The following is an 18,437-nucleotide window of genomic DNA, read 5'->3' as shown; positions in this document are numbered from 1 at the left end:
TATAATTTTTAATTAGCCTGCTGTATTCAGTCATGGCTATATGGAATATAGACAATCAGTACTGTATATATACTTAGAAAAAGAAATTGTAGAGAGTAAACAGTACAAATATATTAAATGATACCTAACTATATATCCGTGACATACCAGTAGGTGGGAGGTGCTTTCACAAGGAGACATTGAGGGGACAGATGAGGGATTTCTTGCCAAACTGACTTTACACTTACTCCAATTTTAATATGAATCCACTTATTATTTACCATAGTGGTTATGGATTCAGAAGAAGCCCTCAGAGCAAATATGTAAAGTGTTGATGCAGATGAGCCTTTTAAATTGTGTGGACAATCACTGTGGAGCTGGATCTCTGCACACCTCAGAATTTCTGTCAGGGACAGAAGCATAGCCTGCATGTTTTGGCAGAACAAACTGCTAAAGGGTTGTATCGGGTCCAAATTTTGAACAAAGGACATCCTTTTTTCTTTAGCCTAATGTGGAAACAAAGATGAGACTGATGGACCAAAAGTCTATTTAGAACTTTAAGTTAGGGCTACTTCATGTATCATGTGGTTATGTGTGAAATGTGTGTTTAGTACTACAGGTACACATGGCAGAGACCCAAGGCCAATGCCGATTACCTAGCATGGGTTGCCATGTATTTAGTCCAAGCTCAATACATACACAATGCAACAAGAAGAGAAACCAGAGTTTCCTTTTCACCATTCAGAGAACCTGTTTTGTGAATAGACTGCTCTGCATGAATGGCTGATCTGTTTAGTGCATTTTTCTCCTATTCTTCATCCAAACTGATGAAGTACATGATTTTTCTTCCCCATTTTTTCATTACACTAATCCTGTAAGGTAGATCAGTCCAGAAAGTGTGATTGGCCCAGGGTCAACCAGCAATCTTCCTGTCAGAGTGGAGAGTCAATACCCAATTTCTCTCAATCTGACCACTACAGCACACTAGCTCTATGTGACAATGTAGTTTGCATAATTCTACCTCTCAAAACAGGCAAATCAGGCTTCCATGTGATTGGCTGCTTGCACATAGCAGTCGGGTCATACTGCAGGGTATTTGCATGACAGAAAGGAGGGGCTCATATGACTGCTCCACCATCCTACTGTGCTGCTTTTGGCTACTGAATATATTTACTGGATTTATGAATCACCCAATCCCTGTGAGCATAAGGCTCTGGGCGATGTACAGCAGTTAAAAACCATGTTAAAATCAATACAGGCCCCGGTCACACAGGCCGCCGGATCACATGTCCCGCCGACGTCCCATGGTTCGGGGGGAGGTGCCGATCACATGGCAGTCCTGCGGCGTGGCAAAGAAGCTGCGTGATCACAGCAGCAATGGCTAGGCGCCGCTGCCGTGGCAAACGGGGTTGTGGTTTTTTTAAACCGAAGTGTGCGCATGCGCCGTTGGGTGCTTGTGCACATCCCGTGGAGACTTGCAAAAAACACACCTTTGTGCGACAGGACACGGGCGGATGCCACGAACGACCATCGGAAACGCGATCAGACGTCCGCCCTTGCCCCCGAGGTTTCCAGAAACTAGTACCTCGGAGGTGCTAGTTTTTTACACCGCATCTTTGGCGGGAAGCCTCGGGTTAGTCACAGGAGCTCTACGCTTCCCAGATGTTGCGGTGTGATCGCACCCGGAAAATCCGCCTATCTTCCATCTCTGTAGTGTGGCTAATGCTCCGTGTGACCGCAGCCACAGTTGATTTTATCAGTTACAGAATCTCAGATGGTGTCAATATTTCTTCTTGACCCACTCCGGACTATGTTGCCATTTTGTGGGTAGAGCGAGGAGGAGGCCAAAGCAAAAAGATGGAGGAAAGGAGAAGGGTGCCAGCTATGATGGAACTGCTGCTGTCATCAACCAAAGGCCTGGCAGAACATCTCTGCTTTACAGGCCCTGCGGAACTGCATTAAGTCCCAAAGGGCCCTGGTGGTATTTGGCAGAGAATTCCACCAGGTCAGAGCCAGGCCCAAAAAAGCCCTGGCTCTGGCCAAGGACAGGGATTCTTTCTTGTTTCTTAAGCTAAGACTTAGGGAGTCTTCCTACCTTCTCTGATACTGTGTTTCCCTAAGTGTATTGTGTCTATTAAACAGAACTGGTATTACCACAGCCTATCAGAAGTTTATGATCACACTGTGGCCAATTTCACACAAGAGCTGTGCCGCGGTTGCGCCTCCCTTTGCCCCACTTCTATTGGTCAATTTCCCACTCGAAGCTGCGCAGCCGTATTTTGACCCACGGCTTCATCCGATTTCCCCCGCGGTTTCGTGATCCTCAAAAAAACAGGATCACGAAACCGCGGGAAAAATCGGGCAAAGCCGCAGGTCAAAATACGGGCCAAGGTTTCTAATTCTAACCATGACTTTATGTCCTTGAATGTAGGGTGCTACAGATTATTAGAGAACTAGAAAAGGTTGCTGGCCTGTACCATGAAGGGTCACTTATACACCATTTCTACTATTAACACTGGCTGTGGGATTTTTTTACTATGACACTTGTTAGCACTGCAGTCAGAATTTACCATTTGTACACTTTGAAACCAATGACATACCTACAGCATCTGAGAGCCCATAAACCTTCTGCCCATAGGCATCTGTTTTGTCCCAAATAAATGTATAGGCTAGGTTGGGGGATGCTTGGAAAGACTTTTGAAAGAGATGCCCTTCTACAGCTACCATCAGATGAACTTTAATTAAGTTCAGAGGCACAAGTGTCTGTGTCATGGTGATCTTCAGCAATGATTTGTATCCAGCAGTACGAGAACTCAGATAGCAGAGTTTTATGTTGGAGCCTGGGATTTCAATTTCTTCATGAAGAACCTGAATAAGAACACAGACTATGCATTAAACATACATCTTGTGAAAGGGATTTGTTTAGCTCATGGGTCTTATTTACGGATTAATGACTTTTTATTGCTGGGAAGTTTTAGCGTGGCCTTCCTGCAGTGACACAATTTAGGTTATGATTTCTGGATTAATAATGTTTGGGCCACTGTTATACTTTCTTTTAAAAACCACACTGTTAGCAAAAGTGTAAATAAGAACCACAGGTTTTATTGCTAGTTATATGCAAGAGGGCCACAAGAGGCTGTAATTATATGAACCTGCAACTTCCACTGACAATCAGCATAAAGCAACAGGGATGCCCAAACAGAACAACCAGCATAATAATAATGGCCATGTAGATCATTAAAGGACCCCTTATCATCTCTATATTCTTGCCCAGAGGAAGAAAAATAAGTTCGTTTTTAGTTGCACATACAAAGTTGTTGTTTTTTCCATTTGTTGTTCAGTCGCACAGTCGAGTCCGACTCTTCGCGCCCCCATGGATCAGATCACGCCAGGCCTTCCGGTCTTCCGCCGTCCTCTGAAGTTTGCTCAATTTCATGTTCGTTGCATCGATGACACTGTCTAACCAGCTCATCCTTTGCCGTCCCCGTCTTCTTTGACCTTCAATCTTTCCAGCATCAGGGTCTTCTCCAGTGAGTGCGCCCTTCTCATTTGGTGGCCAAAGTATTTGAGCTTCAGTTTCATTATCTGGCCTTCCAGGGAACAGTCAGGGTTGATTTCTTTTAGGACTGACTGATTTGATCTTCTTGCAGTCCAAGGGACTCTCAAGAGTCTTCTCCAGCACCATAGTTCAAAAGAATCGATTCTTCGGCGCTCGGCCTTCCTTATAGTCCAACTCTCGCAGCCATACGTGACTACTGGGAATACCATTGCTTTGACCCTGCGGACTTTTGTTGGCAGGGTGATGTCTCTACTTTTTATCATGCTGTTTAGGTTCGCCATCGCTTTCCTCCCAAGGAGCAGGCGTCTTTTAATTTCATGGCTGCTGTCACAGTCTGCAGTGATCTGGGATCCCAGGAACGTGAAGTCTGTCACTACTTCCACGACTTCCCCTTCTATTTGCCAAGGAGTGATGGGGCCGGATGCCATGATCTTAGTTTTTTTGATGTTGAGCTTCAAGCCCACTTTTGCGCTCTCCTCTTTTACCCTGAGCAAGAGGCTCATACTCTTTCCATACTGAGAGACAAACTAGATGGGGTGTTAGCAGATCTATTTGTTTAAATTCAGGTCTGCAATTGTGTATGTAACAGGAAGTAAGGTGGGATCAGATTTCTAGAGGAAAGGATCAGGGCAGCTGAAACCTTCCCACTGCTCACCGACATCCCCTTAAGTGCTTTTCTTACAGCATCAAAACCTGGCCAAGAAGAAAAGGGGCTGAAGAGGCAAACTATAAGTAGAAAGGTTTCATCAGTGAGGAGGGTTTACCACCACTTGCCCATTGGCCCTTTTAGCTGTTAAAATCAAAACTTTTCTGTGTGACTGGGCAAGAATCTAAACAGACCATCTAGAAAAATGTGTACAGCTGAATGGGTCCATGCAAAATCCAGAAACAAAAAGGAAATTCATGTAATACCTTTTCTTAGTACTGAGCAAATTGACACAAAACGTTGTGCAAGCTTTCAAGCTAAGCAGAACTCTTTATCAGGCTGGAGATTACAAAATATTAAAAAGACAGAAAGGATAGGAGGCAGATTATTCAGGCCATGATGTTAGGATCTGACCTTGCATGCACCCACTGTGATACCATCTAGTCTGGTCTAGTCTGCCCCCACCCCCCCCGGATCTCTAATACAATAACAAGAAAAATGCTGGTGAACTCTTAAGGCATTCAGAAGAAAGATGAATAAAGTAAGATGAGCATAATCCAACAATCTATCCTCTACCCTTTTACTGAGAACCATTTCTGGAAATCAATTTCTAAAAGATGCACGGGCAGAATCAGGTACCAAATGCTGCTGTTGCATGTTTTTGTCAGAAACAGATAGGCGTAAATCTGATATATAGGTTGGATCATGTCAACAAGATCCATACACACAAGTGGGGGCAGGACACAATTACCCCTTTGATGGCATCCTCATCCTCATGTTGCTCCCGGGAGACCCCTGTCCCTGCAGGAGTAGAATTTCAGGGCACATATTAGGCTGCTGTGGGGGGGGGGGGTTCACTTCCATGCATGAATTTACAGAGGATCTAACCCCATGTACCCTTGTGGAGCTGCTCTGACAATTCCATGAGAAATCTGTGTAAAACTAATGCTTATTTGCATTGAAAACTTGTGTGTCTGGTAGTTTTATAACTAATTCTTTACAGAAATATAATGCCCATAAAGAATGTATGAATAGATATTTCCCCCTCATATTTCTGCCTCATTTTTGTCAAACTCCAAGTTTTTTCAGACTCCAAGAAGCAAAAAGTTTTTCACTCACAATGAGGAAATTCATCTTTCTGGCAATGGTTGCTACATTTATACCAGCATTTTCTGCAAAGGTAGACACATTTACAGAAAACAATGGCACCTGGCATGTAGTTACTTCATGTCACTGCATGTTTGGAAATGCATCTTCCCTACATGCATTTCCTTCCATGCAGTGCCATTGTAAAAAACTGAAAACGTATATTCTACAACAGGATGTGTGTTGGCCAGCATAAAGGACTGTCATATGACACTTGTGGCAAAACAGAGTAAGCAACCGCATGTTACATTCTTGTTTCATTCATACGTGATACCTGGGTTTCTGGAACTATGGGGTTTTGACCAGGATCATCACTGAAGAATATGGAAAGTGGTGATGAAATTATAACAGGATCAGGCCGAACAAAACCACTTAAGTCACAGCTAGGAATAGAGTTCTCTTCAGTCTTCATTGCAAGTGTGTCCATGGCATAGAAGCTGTTCCATGGCAGCCACACTGTCCTTTCTTGACTCATGAATGGGGCTCGCTCAAAGTGCAGAGTCAGAGATGCTCCTCCATTTGCAATCAAGTCAAAGCTAGAAAAATTTGAAAGTCACATCATGAAGGATTTCAGAGTGATGCAGGACAATGAAACGTAAGAACATTAATGAGCCTTTGCAGGCTCCTAAATTATATCCAGTTCAGCAACAATCTTCTGGTTGCACATCACATGAACAATTTGGCCACATGTGGGGTGTTCACTACAAGAGCATGCAGTTGCTAATGTGACTGCAGTGTTATTTCTCTGTATTAGAAGTGTTACCCTCATTGGTCTTTCCCTCCCACACTGTTCTACTTTATAAAGCTAAATTATTGACTGTGACAGTGGGCAGATCAGCAGCTATAGACACAATTTGATAACCATAATATATATGGATAATATTGTATGCACATCTTGAAGGGGACTTGGCATCACTTCCCCTCTAGGAACCCTGGGAGCTTCAGTTCAAGGATGGGTATCAACTCAATAATTCTCAACACCCTTCTAAAGATTAAAGTTCCCAGGGTCCCTGGGAAAAACCACAGAGGTGAAACATTTTTAAAATTATTTAAATCTGCAGTTAAAGACATGGCTTTAAAACTGAACAAAGGTTGACATCTACAAAATACCACCAGACTCAGCCTTTTTAATTCAGTCTCAGCAGTGACAGAACTATCCTTTTCATTAGAATGGTTGCAACAGATGGCAGAGAAAGAGCAATGATGGGAAATTTGCATGACTGCTCTCTGAGCTGGATCTCTTTCAGAAATGAAGGGAATGTTTCTCTCCAGGATTTTAAAGCAGTAAACAATTGCTCTAAAGAATCTAATAACTTAATGGTTTTAAAACTGGAAAACGGGTCCTCCTAAGGAGGTGAGGATATTTGCTGGGGAAGGAATTCCTTCTAAACAACATTCTCCCCCCCCCAAACCGGGCACACTAAGTGACCCTCTACAGATCACTGAATTTAGAAAGCCGTGTGCTGTATCTATTGTGTGGATGGGCAAGTCAAAGGAACAATGGATGCAACCCTCTAGTTTGGAACAAGGCTTTGGGTTTGTTAGGGTTCCTTCTGGAATCAGTGAGATTATATGGCTATGATTCTCCCCCTCCCCCGCCCCATGATCTCATTTTCCTAGGGGCTGATGGCACATGTCAACCATCATACCTGGTCTTTATTTTTTTCTAGGTATACAGAGAGAGAGACAAGCCAAGGCACCTTTTGTTTTACTCACATTTGAAACTCACATTACGCAACATTTGAGAAGAACAGGTCCCTGATCTACCGGGGGTGTGTGTTCAATTTGCGCCCAGCAGGGGTGGGCAGCTTGCTGGGCCAGGCACTATTTACACCAGCATTTCCCAGGGTCCTGCATAGGTGCCTGGAACTCTCTCTCCCAGCCAGCCAATTTGGTGGCTGTCTGGGCTTGCTCTGGGGGTGGAGATGAATAGGTGGACCTGAGGTGGCCAGTTTTCATTTTGGTCTGCCTGCTTGGCTTAAATGAGGCCCTCCCAGGTACCCATGCCACATTCTACCCCATCAGCTTTCCCACCCAACCCTCCCTTGCTTCGGTTGCCTTTTTTTCTGGTTACTCATTTGTGGGGTTCTGTTCTTTCATTTTGCTTTTGTCACAACTGGCTAGATGGTTTTGGCATTGGGCTGGATCCTTTTGGGGGAAGATTGGGCCTGTGTGCCCATCATCCCTGTTGTGGGCCCCATTAAGGGGCCTTGGAGGCGTGGGTTAAGGGGCATGCCCAGCTTGAGGGCTGCTGATCTCTCCTCACCCCCAAATGGCAGAGGGAATCACACAGTCGCTTGCACCCAGGTGTTCCCATAAATATTGCTGCCATCCCAGTAGGGCTGCCAGGTCCCATCTTCCCTTTAAATGGTTGGGGGGGAAAGGAGGCACCATGCTTGCCTGCCCTGCAAGCTGCAAATTTGTGGCTTGTGGGGCACGCGGGCATGGTGCCTGCTCTTTTCAAGCGGGGGCACAGATGACTGTTGGGGGTGGAGCTTCCCCCATTGGTCAGCTGGCCAGCATCTGGGGGGAGCCCCAACAATCAGGGGATCCTCTGCCCCCACCTGGGGACTGGCTTCCCTCCATCCCAGGTTCTTTTCCTTCAGCAGGCAAGTGGCAGGTGGGTTGCTCAATGCCTTAGATCCATTGCCCTATGCCAAACCAAACCTTTGTCGCTGTAATCAATAAAGCTGTGGCCTGCTAAAGCCTCACATAGTGTCATCTGCCTGGCATCTGGCCACTCATTCACTGCTGAGGCTGTAATTCCTGCTATGAACACTGGCACTGGAGCTGCCATGGCCAGTCCTTGATAAATGACTGACACACATTCATAAAAATGGTAAGTCACTGAATGACAGGTAGTTTTGGACAAACACAATGCTCTTAATTATATATGCCCCTCAGAGAGCATTACGCTCAACTGGTACCAACTTGGTGGTAGTTCCTGGTCCCAAAATGGTCCAGCTGTCCTTGACCAGGGCCAGGGTCTTTTTGGCCTTGGCCCCAGCCTGGTGTAACTCTCTCCCCAGTGAGATCCAGGCCCTGCAGGACTTGGCTCAGTTCCACAGGGCCTGTAAGACTGAGGTGTTCCACTGGGAATGTGGTTGAGGACAGTGATGGTTACAGAGATCAGTGGCCTCCTGGGGTCTTTCCCCCCTCCTTTATTTTTTACTCTCTGCTGTTTAGGACCTTCATGAGTGGAATATGGATTGTATGCCAGTCATGTCAACTATTTGTGGGATAGACATATGATGCCATCTAACTTTAATTGGATTGTATGTATTTTATTATTATGTATTTTATAATCATTATTTGTTGTATACTGTCCTGAGTCCTGCTTGCAGGGAATGGAGTGGAACAGAAATCAAAGAAACTAAACTAACTAAACTAAAGGCATGGTTGGAACACTGCAACATAACAAAAACCTGAGTCACCATTGCTACTGCATTTGTTTCAAAAAACACCTTGAAATCAGAGTCCTACAACAGAATCTGCAGTCTTGCTCCCAGCCACTGCACTGTTTTTGTTTAGCTATTCCAATTCAAACCACTTTTATGGATTGTGTATTCACATATTGTGCTGCAAATAGTCACAATGCATTCTTTCACAGAATATTATTTTACTGCCATATCCAATAAATTAGGTAAAACATGTCACACTGTGTTTTGTTTAGGCTGAACTTGTGTGCATTTCCAATCAGATGATAAATATGGAAAGGGGATACACTTCTTTACACAGCAGAGAATTGCCTAAGTGTATTCAATTAGACTTTTTTGATTATGTTCTACCCTCAAGAAACTATAAAGATAGTGGATTTTCAAAAGGGAATGAAAGGTGCAGATGGGAACTTTTAAGAAAACACACTTATTCTAATGATATTTTTTCCTCCAGACGAATGTTAGCTTGCCTTGCATTTCAAAATTAAATAGTTCTGGTCTCAGCTGGATATTGCTGCAGCCCACAAATGTTTTTGGCGATATAGTACAACTCCTGTGAAAAGAAGCCCAACTGCTCAGATATTATTATCAAAAGTCAGTCCTTTCATATTTACTTCCAGTTAGTATTCAGAATGTCATGTGAAAAATTACTTTTCGGCTTCCCTGATAGTTCTTTGGCCCAGTAGGAATTCCATGCATGAGACCACATGGCTTCACTAGATAGCACCATCTGTTAATCTGCACAAATATTACAGACTAAATAGGTCCTGAATGATGTAAGTAGACTTACGTGCCATCCTGGCGAGTGATGGTGTAGCCATACTTTGGATACTTGACAAATGACACGTTGACTCCAACTAGTGGTGTTCCATCTGTAGTTACCACTTGGCCTCTTATAAGGGACACAAGGCTGGGAAAGAAATACAATTAAATATCATCTCTTTAATACCACTTTGGGGACACTAATAGACATACCAGGAATACTATTCTAGACTTGTTCATTCTAGTATAAATGTAATTTTAGTCTTGATTAAAAATAAAACTAAAGTGAAGCAACACAACACAATGACACAAGAATCATAATTGTCAATATAGTGGTCAAGAGGCATGAAGTCCCTGGCTATAAATGGAAAGGGATGTGTTAGGGTTGCCAGGCTCCAGGTGGAGCCTGGAGATCTCCCACTTTTACAACTGATCTCCAGTTGACGGAGATCAGTTTCCCTGGAGAAAATGGCTGCTTTGAAAAGCAGCCTCTATGGCATGGTACACCACTGAGGTACCTCCCTTCCTCAACCCCTGCCCTCTCCTGGATCCACCCCCAAAATCTCCAGGTTATCTTCCAACCAAGAGTTGGAAACCCTAGGATGTGTTGAAATTTGTCACACTAGACTTCGTCACTGAGCTATTGTCCTGAGATTATGAAACACTGCAGACAAACACTGTCTTCTGAGTTTATGTAATAGCCATCTCACTTTGCCAGAAGAATTTAATCCTTACTATTTATGACATTTTTGACATTTTTGACATTTATGACAGATCGCACTGCCTGTTAGAGGAAGAGAACCTGCAGTCTTGATAACCGTCTTTTGTTTTAAACATTGATATATATACACCTAGCTCCCAAAACTGTGGGAGAGGAAATAAACCTGCATCCAGTATATAGTACTGACTGCTATATGATTGAATGCTCCTACAGACACTAACATTTCCTCCCTCAGAAAAACAGATGTCAGGAAGCATGGTTCAAGCCGAGCCTTCATTGACATGTTAATTTTTTCTACATAGGGATATTATCTTGTGGGAAAACATTCTATCATCTAGGCTCTCACTTGAGTCTGAAGCGGTACAGATACAAACCTTATCTACTGTTTGAGAGAACTAGGCCATCATGCAACCAAGAAGCAGAATTCTACATGCAGGTTTTCTCTAGGTCAACTTGGTCACCATTTTAGATCAAAATGTATTTCAACATTTGATTTCATTCTCACAGTAAACTAAAAACAGGATAACAAATATCTGACTGTACAGAACAATATTAATAGGATCTACATTCTAGGCACTTTTGGACAAAGTACAGACAAAAATTCACCTTATATTTACCCAAGGAGATTTTGGACATCAAACCCCTATGCTAAAATCATAAACTGCTTTTGAAACCCTGGGTCAAACCAGATGAAACAATAAAAGATCTTTTAGTGGATCTCCAACTCAGTTTTTGCTATGGAATCCCGAATAGTAGTGGGCCGGATTATGGAAGATGGCATAGGGAAAAGAATTAAAACTCCTGAATCAGGAGTGGTTACTTTTAAACGCTTAAACCATGCACTGGAGATCCATTCACAGATTTTCTACCTTCTTGTGTTGTTTGATCTCCTGAGTCCCAAAAATCATATTCTATACGTGGCCCGAGAGGATCATGTTGAGAAAGAAGCTCAAAGTCCACAAGACCCATAATCATAACATTCATTTCACCAACGTGAACAATTTTCAAAGATCTTACAATCCAGGCTGTGATCATATGCACAATTAGACATGCCATAGGCGCAAATGCCGGGCAGATTTAAAGGGCACGATCAGACAACAACATCTGGGAAGCACCCCGCAGCTGTCAGCAACCTGTTCTGCTCCACCGCAGACACCGGGGAAAATCTGGTAGAAAACAGGTTGTGGTGGGCCACGGACAGACTTTTCCATGTCTGATCGCTCCAGCATGCTCTCATGGCCATCCTGACTCCGTGCCATTGCTCCCCCCCCTCTCAGTATGCACATAATCGCAAACTCCATAGGAAGCCCTCAGTGTGGAGATGTGATTCATTGATTCCTCATTTAAGCGCATCAGAATCAAACGGCAGAACCCCCCCCTACTCACCCGCGGTTGCATCAGATCATGCGCAGCTTCCAAGGACTGTGTGATCGCACAACTGCAGGTCAAATTCCTCCAGAGGAAATAACCTCACTCCCCCCCCCTGTTTTTTCTGGCACGTGTGACCACAACCCCAGTTAGTTTTATCCTCATCCTATTTTATTTGAGATGAAGAAGAAGAAGAGGAGGGGGAGGGGGAGTTGGATTTATACCCCGCCCTTCACTCGGAGTCTCAGAATGGCTTACAATCTCCTTCGATTCCTCTCCCCACAACAGACACCCTGTGAGGTAGGTGGAGCTGAGAGAGCTCTGAGAGAACTGCTTTTGAGAGAACAGCTCTGAGAGAACTTTGACACAAGTGCACCCAGTTGGCTGCATGTGAAGGAGTGGAGAATCAAACCTGGTTCTCCAGATTAGAGCCTGCTGCTCTTAACTACTACACCAAAATTACAATCTTAAAATTAAGATTACTAGGATGGAACACAGGATACGGCACACATTTTTGTGATAGTATTAGCAACATAGTGCATGTACATCTCTCCTTATATATGAGTAAGAACATTCTATATGAACATTCTAAATTTGGCCCCTTTAGTGTATGGATGCTTGAACTGTCAGTCAGAAGACGCTGGCTGGGTTGACTGGCTGCTTTGTGCAGTCCCGCCCAGCATTTCAAGGTCTTTTGCATATGGAAGCTGATTGGACTTCACTGCATTCCACACCTCAAACTCACCCCCCTCCCCGCAAGGCAGTTGGAATGTCAGTTGCATATGGAACCTTCAAGGTATTTTGCCTCTCATTCCCCCCCCAACCCCCCCCCCCCCCCCTCAAGGCAGTTGGAATGTCTGGTGGTGTATAGGTTCCAGGAACATGTTTTAAAAGCTGCCTGGAGGATTATGGACCATTCACACACTTTCAACCTTAACATACCTCATAGGGGGAGAGGAGAATGATGACAAACCCGACCGCTCAGCAATTTCATGGAGTGCCCACGGGTTCTTGTATTGTGAGAAAGGGAGAAAAGTACCTCTTTCTCTACCTGCTCTTTCCCATGCATAATCTTATAAACCTCAATCATGTCACCCCTCAGTCGTCGTTTCTCCAAGCTAAAGAGCCCTAAGCGCCTTAACCGTTCCTCATAGGGAAAGTGTTCCAACCCTTTTATCATTCGAGTTGCTCTTTTCTGCACTTTTTCCAAAGCTATAATATCCTTTTTAAGGTGTGGTGACCAGAATTGCACACAGTATTCCAGATGAGGTCGCACCATTGATTTATATAGCGGCATTATGATATTGGCTGATCTGTTTACAATACCCTTCCTAATAATCCCCAGCATAGCATTGGCCTTCTTTATTGCAGTCACACACTGTCTCGACATTTTCAGTGAGTTATCTACTACAACTCCAAGATCTCTCTCTTGATCTGTCTCTGCCAGTTCAGACCCCATCAACGTGTATTTATAGTTAGGATTTTTGGCTCCAATGTGCATCACCTTGCACTTGGCCACATTGAACCCCATTTGCCATGTTGACGCCCACTCGCCCAACTTTGACAGATCCCTTTGGAGTGCCTCACAATCCTCACTGGTTTTCACCACCCTGAACAACTTCGTATCATCCGCAAATTTAGCCACTTCACTGCTTACTCCCAACTCCAAATCATTAATGAACAAGTTAAAAAGCAGTGGACCAAGTACTGATCCCTGTGGTACCCCACTGCTTACACCCCTCCACTGGGAGAACTGCCCATTTATACTCACTCTCTGTTTTCTATTAATTAGCCAGTTTTTGATCCATAAAAGGACTTGTCCTTTTATCCCATGATTTTTGAGCTTGCTTAGGAGCCTTTGATGAGGAACTTTATCAAAAGCTTTCTGGAAGTCAAGGTAAACAATATCTATTGGATCCCCCTTGTCCACATGTTTGTTCACCCCCTCAAAGAACATTAACAGGTTAGTGAGACAAGATCTTCCCTTACAGAACCCATGTTGAGTCTGCCTCAATAGGTTTTGTTCATCTATGTGCCTACTAATTCTTTCCTTAATAATGGTTTCCACCAATTTACCCGGTATCGACGTCAGACTGACAGGCCTGTAATTTCCCGGATCTCCTCTGGAACCCTTTTTAAAGATGGGAGTGACATTAGCTACCTTCCAGTCCTCAGGAATGGAGGCTGATTTTAAGGAGAGATTACATATTTTTGTCAGGAGATCCACAAGTTCACAATTGAGTTCTTTCAGAACTCTTGGATGTATGCCATCTGGGCCTGGTGATTTATCAGTTTTTAAGTTGTTTATCAGTTTTAGGACCTCCTCTCTCGTCACCTCAATCTGACTCAGGTCTTTCAACACCCCTCCCGAACTCAGCGGCTCTGGAGTGGGCAAGCACCTCTCATCTTCCACAGTGAAGACGGAGGCAAAAAATGCATTTAGCTTCTCAGCCATTTCCCTATCATCCTTCAGTACTCCTTTTACCCCTTGGTCATCCAAGGGCCCCACTGCCTCCCTGGCTGGTTTCCTGTTTCTAATGTATTTGAAGAAAGTTTTATTGTTGGTCTTTACATTTTTTGCTATATGCTCCTCATATTCCCTTTTTGCATGCCTGACCACAGACTTGCATTTTATTTGCCATAGCCTGTGTTCTGTTTTATCAGCCTCACTGTGACTAGCTTTCCACCGCTTAAAGGAATCCTTTTTACCTTTTACAGCTTCCATTACTTTGTTTGTTAACCATGTAGGCTTTTTCTTATACCTGTTTGTGCCTTTCCTAACCTGCGGAATATATTTTATTTGAGCTTCTAGAATTGTAGTTTTAAACAGTTTCCAAGCTTCCCCAATGGTTTTGACCCTTTCTACTTTTCCCTTCAGTTTCCTCCCCACATGTCCCCTCATATCAGAAAAATTACCCCTTTTAAAGTTAAAAGTGGTTGTGTGAGTCTTTTTGGCCAATTCCCTATTTGTACAAATGTTGAACTCAACAACATTATGATCACTGTTCCCAAGCGGTGCAATCACTTTTACATCTCTCACCAGGTCTTGAGTGTTACTTAGGACCAAATCAAGGATCGCCTCTCCCCTGGTAGGTTCCATGACCATCTGCTCCATAGCACAGTCATTTAGAGTGTCTAGAAACTCAATCTCTTTCTCTCGACTAGAACACATATTGACCCAATCAATGTGTGGGTAGTTAAAATCACCTATTACGACACAGTGTTTTTGTCTAGCTGCTATCTTTAATTCATTCATCATTTTATAATCCTCCTCTATCTTTTGATCCGGTGGGCGATAACAAACTCCCAGTGTTAAGTTTCCTTTTGGCCCCCCTATTTCAACCCACAGAACTTCAAGAAGCGAATCCAATTCTCTTAGCCTCTCGATCTTTCTGGACTTTATACCCTCTCTGACATACAGAGCCACCCCACCTCCAACCCTTCCCCCCCTATCCTTCTGATATAATATATAACCGGGAATCACCGTATCCCACTGATTTTCCTCATCCCACCAAGTTTCTGAAATACCCACAATGTCTATTTTTCCCTCCGACACCAAGCACTCCAACTCCCCGATTTTACCTAGCATTTGTATAGAAACAGCTGTAATTTCTCATACCAGTTAAGCCTGCAACCTTCCTCTTGCTAGTTCTCCACCACCACTTGCTAGTTCTCTACCACCACTTCATTTGTACAAAGCAGTCAAGCAGAGCTGTCCTGACTTGTGAGGGGGCTGCTCCATCTGCTCCCTAATGTAGCTAAATGGGATAATGCCAAGACTTGCTATGACTTGTTTGCCAGGCACCTCACATTTAAATTCACTTCTATCTGTGAGGATTTAGATTTTGGCAGGTCAAAATGCTACCAGACTTCCATTGAGATGCAATTGCTTTTATGAGACCAGTTGCTGTCACATGAGGAAGTGACTGAGTTGCTTGGAGTAGTATAATATACTACATCATTGATCAGTTTCCCCCACATCTTCTGTTATTCTGATCTTCTAGATCAGCCAGTTGGGCTCAGGGAATAGTTCATTCATCATTAAGGGAGGGAAGAATTCTAAACAACTTAGCCCCCTTCTGAAGAAGCCTTGCCTGAACTCAAATGATTTGAATTATAAGGTGGCAAATATCTCCTTACTAGGCAATATGCTATATTGGCAGCCGGCTGTACAACTGCAGTCTCTCTCGAATGAGTTGGATTATTACAGGGACTGGAAGCTCTTGCTTGCAACTTCTTCCCAGGAATATAAATGTCACATATGCACAACACTAAAGATCAGTTTACAAATCAACACTTACTTTCCCCCACATGATAATGTATACAAGCACACAATTAACAAAAATACCAGCTTGAACTCTGAAGTGTAAGAGACAGGGGTCATTTCCTGCAGGAGCGCACAGGGGCGGAGCTCTGGCAGTAAAGAGCCCAGGGGGCGGGCACATGCAACAAGCCCCACCCCCTGCTCCCAGCAGCCCTCAGTCAGAGCAAGAAGCAGCCAGGTAAGTTGCAGAGCTCCCCCGGCCCCTGGTCCAAAACAGTCCAGTGGCACCTTTAAGACCAAGTTTTATTCAGATACAAGTTCTCCCTCCTCTGTGTTAGCCCACAAGCCTGCTATGGTGTTTTTATGGACTGTGTTACACTGTTATCTGATGAAGTGTGCCAACAACGGACTGTGCCTGAAACTGACATGCTGAGAGCGCCCGGTGAGAGTACCTACCAAAGACTGTGAATCTCACAAGTGGGGGAGAAAGTAGGGACAGGTATTGTGTCTATCATAAAGAAAAACGTTATTTGGGCCTATCCTAGCATTAAAATCTCCCCCAACTATCAAATATGCAGTTGGATACTCACTAATTAAATTCCAGATGTACGTTTCAAGGCCAGCCCAATCTATATCATTCTGAGGGGGACAATAGACATTAATAATTAAACATGTTGTCTGTGAGTACATCAGCACTAATGCCATAGCCACTTGATTAAAGGGAACCAGTTGTTTAGCCCTTACGTTGAGTATAGTCGAAATTAATATACCCAATCCCCCTTTTGCTCTCCCCCTTTTAGAGGGCAGTGCTTGAAGATCATATGTTTTATACCCATTAAAAATAATGGGATCTACCCGCCAAGTCTCCTGCAGCAAAATTACATCAAACTTCCTTAAAAAGGTTACAGTTTCAGCATCCCTCAATCTATTGGCCCATCCCATGACATTCCATGACATTAAAGAGATGTGGTCTTAGCTGGCCTGAGTCCATTCGCCATTCTTTTCCAATTTTCTCCCCGTCCTTACCCCTTCACTGGAAGTTTGGAGTCACGCAGTTGCAGCTAGGTAATTATCACCCAGAGCATCAACCATCATCTTCCTGCAAATATAACTGTGTTGTATTAATCTACCTTAACTTCTTAGTCTTGTGTGCCTGTGAATGTTGTGTATTATTGAGTGAAGCATGTCAGTAAACTATTATTATCATTAAGGAAGTTTGCCTCAGTCTTTCATTGGGAACCTCGGAAACAGTGCCATCCTCCATAAACATAGACGGAAGAATCCCGATAACTGTACCAGTTGTTTCCCTTAAGGAGCAATTCGGCTAACATCTGCGAGGACAGATCTGCACGTCCCCCCTCCCCAATAGCTAGCAATCAAAAATAGTCCAGTGGCACCTTTAAGACCAAGTTTTATTCAGGAACAAGCTCTCCCTTCTCTGCAAGGACAGATCTGCATCTCCCCCCCCCCAATAGCTAGCAATCCAAAGCAGTCCAGTGGAGCCTGAGTGGTGGGTGTTGCCTTCTGACACACTTCTGGTGATGTCAGGGGGTGTGGCATATGCAAATAAGTTATGAGTTATGCTAATGAGCTCATGCACGTCTTTTTCTACAAAATGACCCCTGGTAAGAGATAATAGTTATGCCTCACAGTCACAACTATCTGCTTTTCTGACAGCATAATCACAGAAATCATTGTGATGATCACTATGTATCCCACTCTAGGGTTGCCAACCTCCATGTGGGGGCTGGAAATCTCGCAGAGTTAAAGCTGCAGTTCCCCTGGTGAAAATAACTGCTTTGGAAGGTCAACTCTATGGCATTCACCCTGCTGAAATCCCTCCCTTCCTCAAACTGTACTGTCCCCCGTTTCCATCCCCAAATCTGCAGTAATTTCCCAACTCAGAACACTAGCTGTTGTGTTCTAGGGTTTATTCTATGCTGTTTGAATTGCCCTCCAGTATCCTAGTTCCATCTTTTGATTGGCTGTCTAATAAAGACCACCCATTGGTCCTGAAGCCACCTAAGGTAACCAATTGCAGAACTCTGCTTAGGTCCAATCAGACCTTTTTTATATAGTTACATTGTATATAGTTCACTACTTGAATTGTATAAGTTTGAGTGCCGCTCTTTGCAGAGCAGTCATGAGCTGAGCAGTGTTTTGAATAAAGCTTTTCTTCGTTTGACCATCATCTCCTGCCTCAATACTTAAAACTAGCCCAGTTCATTTGAATATTTTTCCATGCAGGCATGTACTTGCATACATAAATGGATACAGTACCTAATGGTCCTTGCATGTGTGAACTGAAAATTTAGCACCCACATTGTTGCTATCCAATTTCTATTTGCTAGGAAGGGGAGGACCCATATCATAGAAACCTTAATCATGAGCTGACATTGTGTAGGCAAGTCTGCAGACCCTGGAAAAGTCACACATTTTTCAACTGGATAGAAGGTCAGTTGAAAGAAAGACAATTAAACTGACCTCTTTTTTATTATAATCTCTCAATATCAACATGAATTTTGGGCTAGGTGTATTACACATAAATTGCTGAA

At 43.7% G+C, this 18,437-nt stretch overlaps 1 protein-coding gene across 1 annotated transcript in view; it reads right to left on the bottom strand.

Annotated features, from left to right (window-relative positions):
• TENM2 (teneurin transmembrane protein 2) overlaps positions 1 to 18,437 on the bottom strand; it is a 618,318-nt gene that overhangs the window by 69,001 nt on the left and 530,880 nt on the right. The window contains exons 15-17 of the mRNA XM_015407305.1: positions 9,558 to 9,677; positions 5,605 to 5,866; positions 2,580 to 2,847 (exon numbers count right to left, since the gene is read on the bottom strand). Of these exons, the coding sequence (XP_015262791.1) occupies positions 2,580 to 2,847; positions 5,605 to 5,866; positions 9,558 to 9,677 (650 nt within the window). The remainder of the gene's footprint in view (positions 1 to 2,579; positions 2,848 to 5,604; positions 5,867 to 9,557; positions 9,678 to 18,437) is intronic.

The sequence above is a fragment of the Gekko japonicus genome, unplaced genomic scaffold (genome assembly GCF_001447785.1).
Source record: "Gekko japonicus isolate JY-2015 unplaced genomic scaffold, Gekko_japonicus_V1.1 scaffold189, whole genome shotgun sequence".
NCBI lineage: Eukaryota > Metazoa > Chordata > Lepidosauria > Squamata > Gekkonidae > Gekko > Gekko japonicus.
Note: the sequence above shows the minus strand (reverse complement) of the source record. Positions and strands in the feature narration are given on the sequence as shown.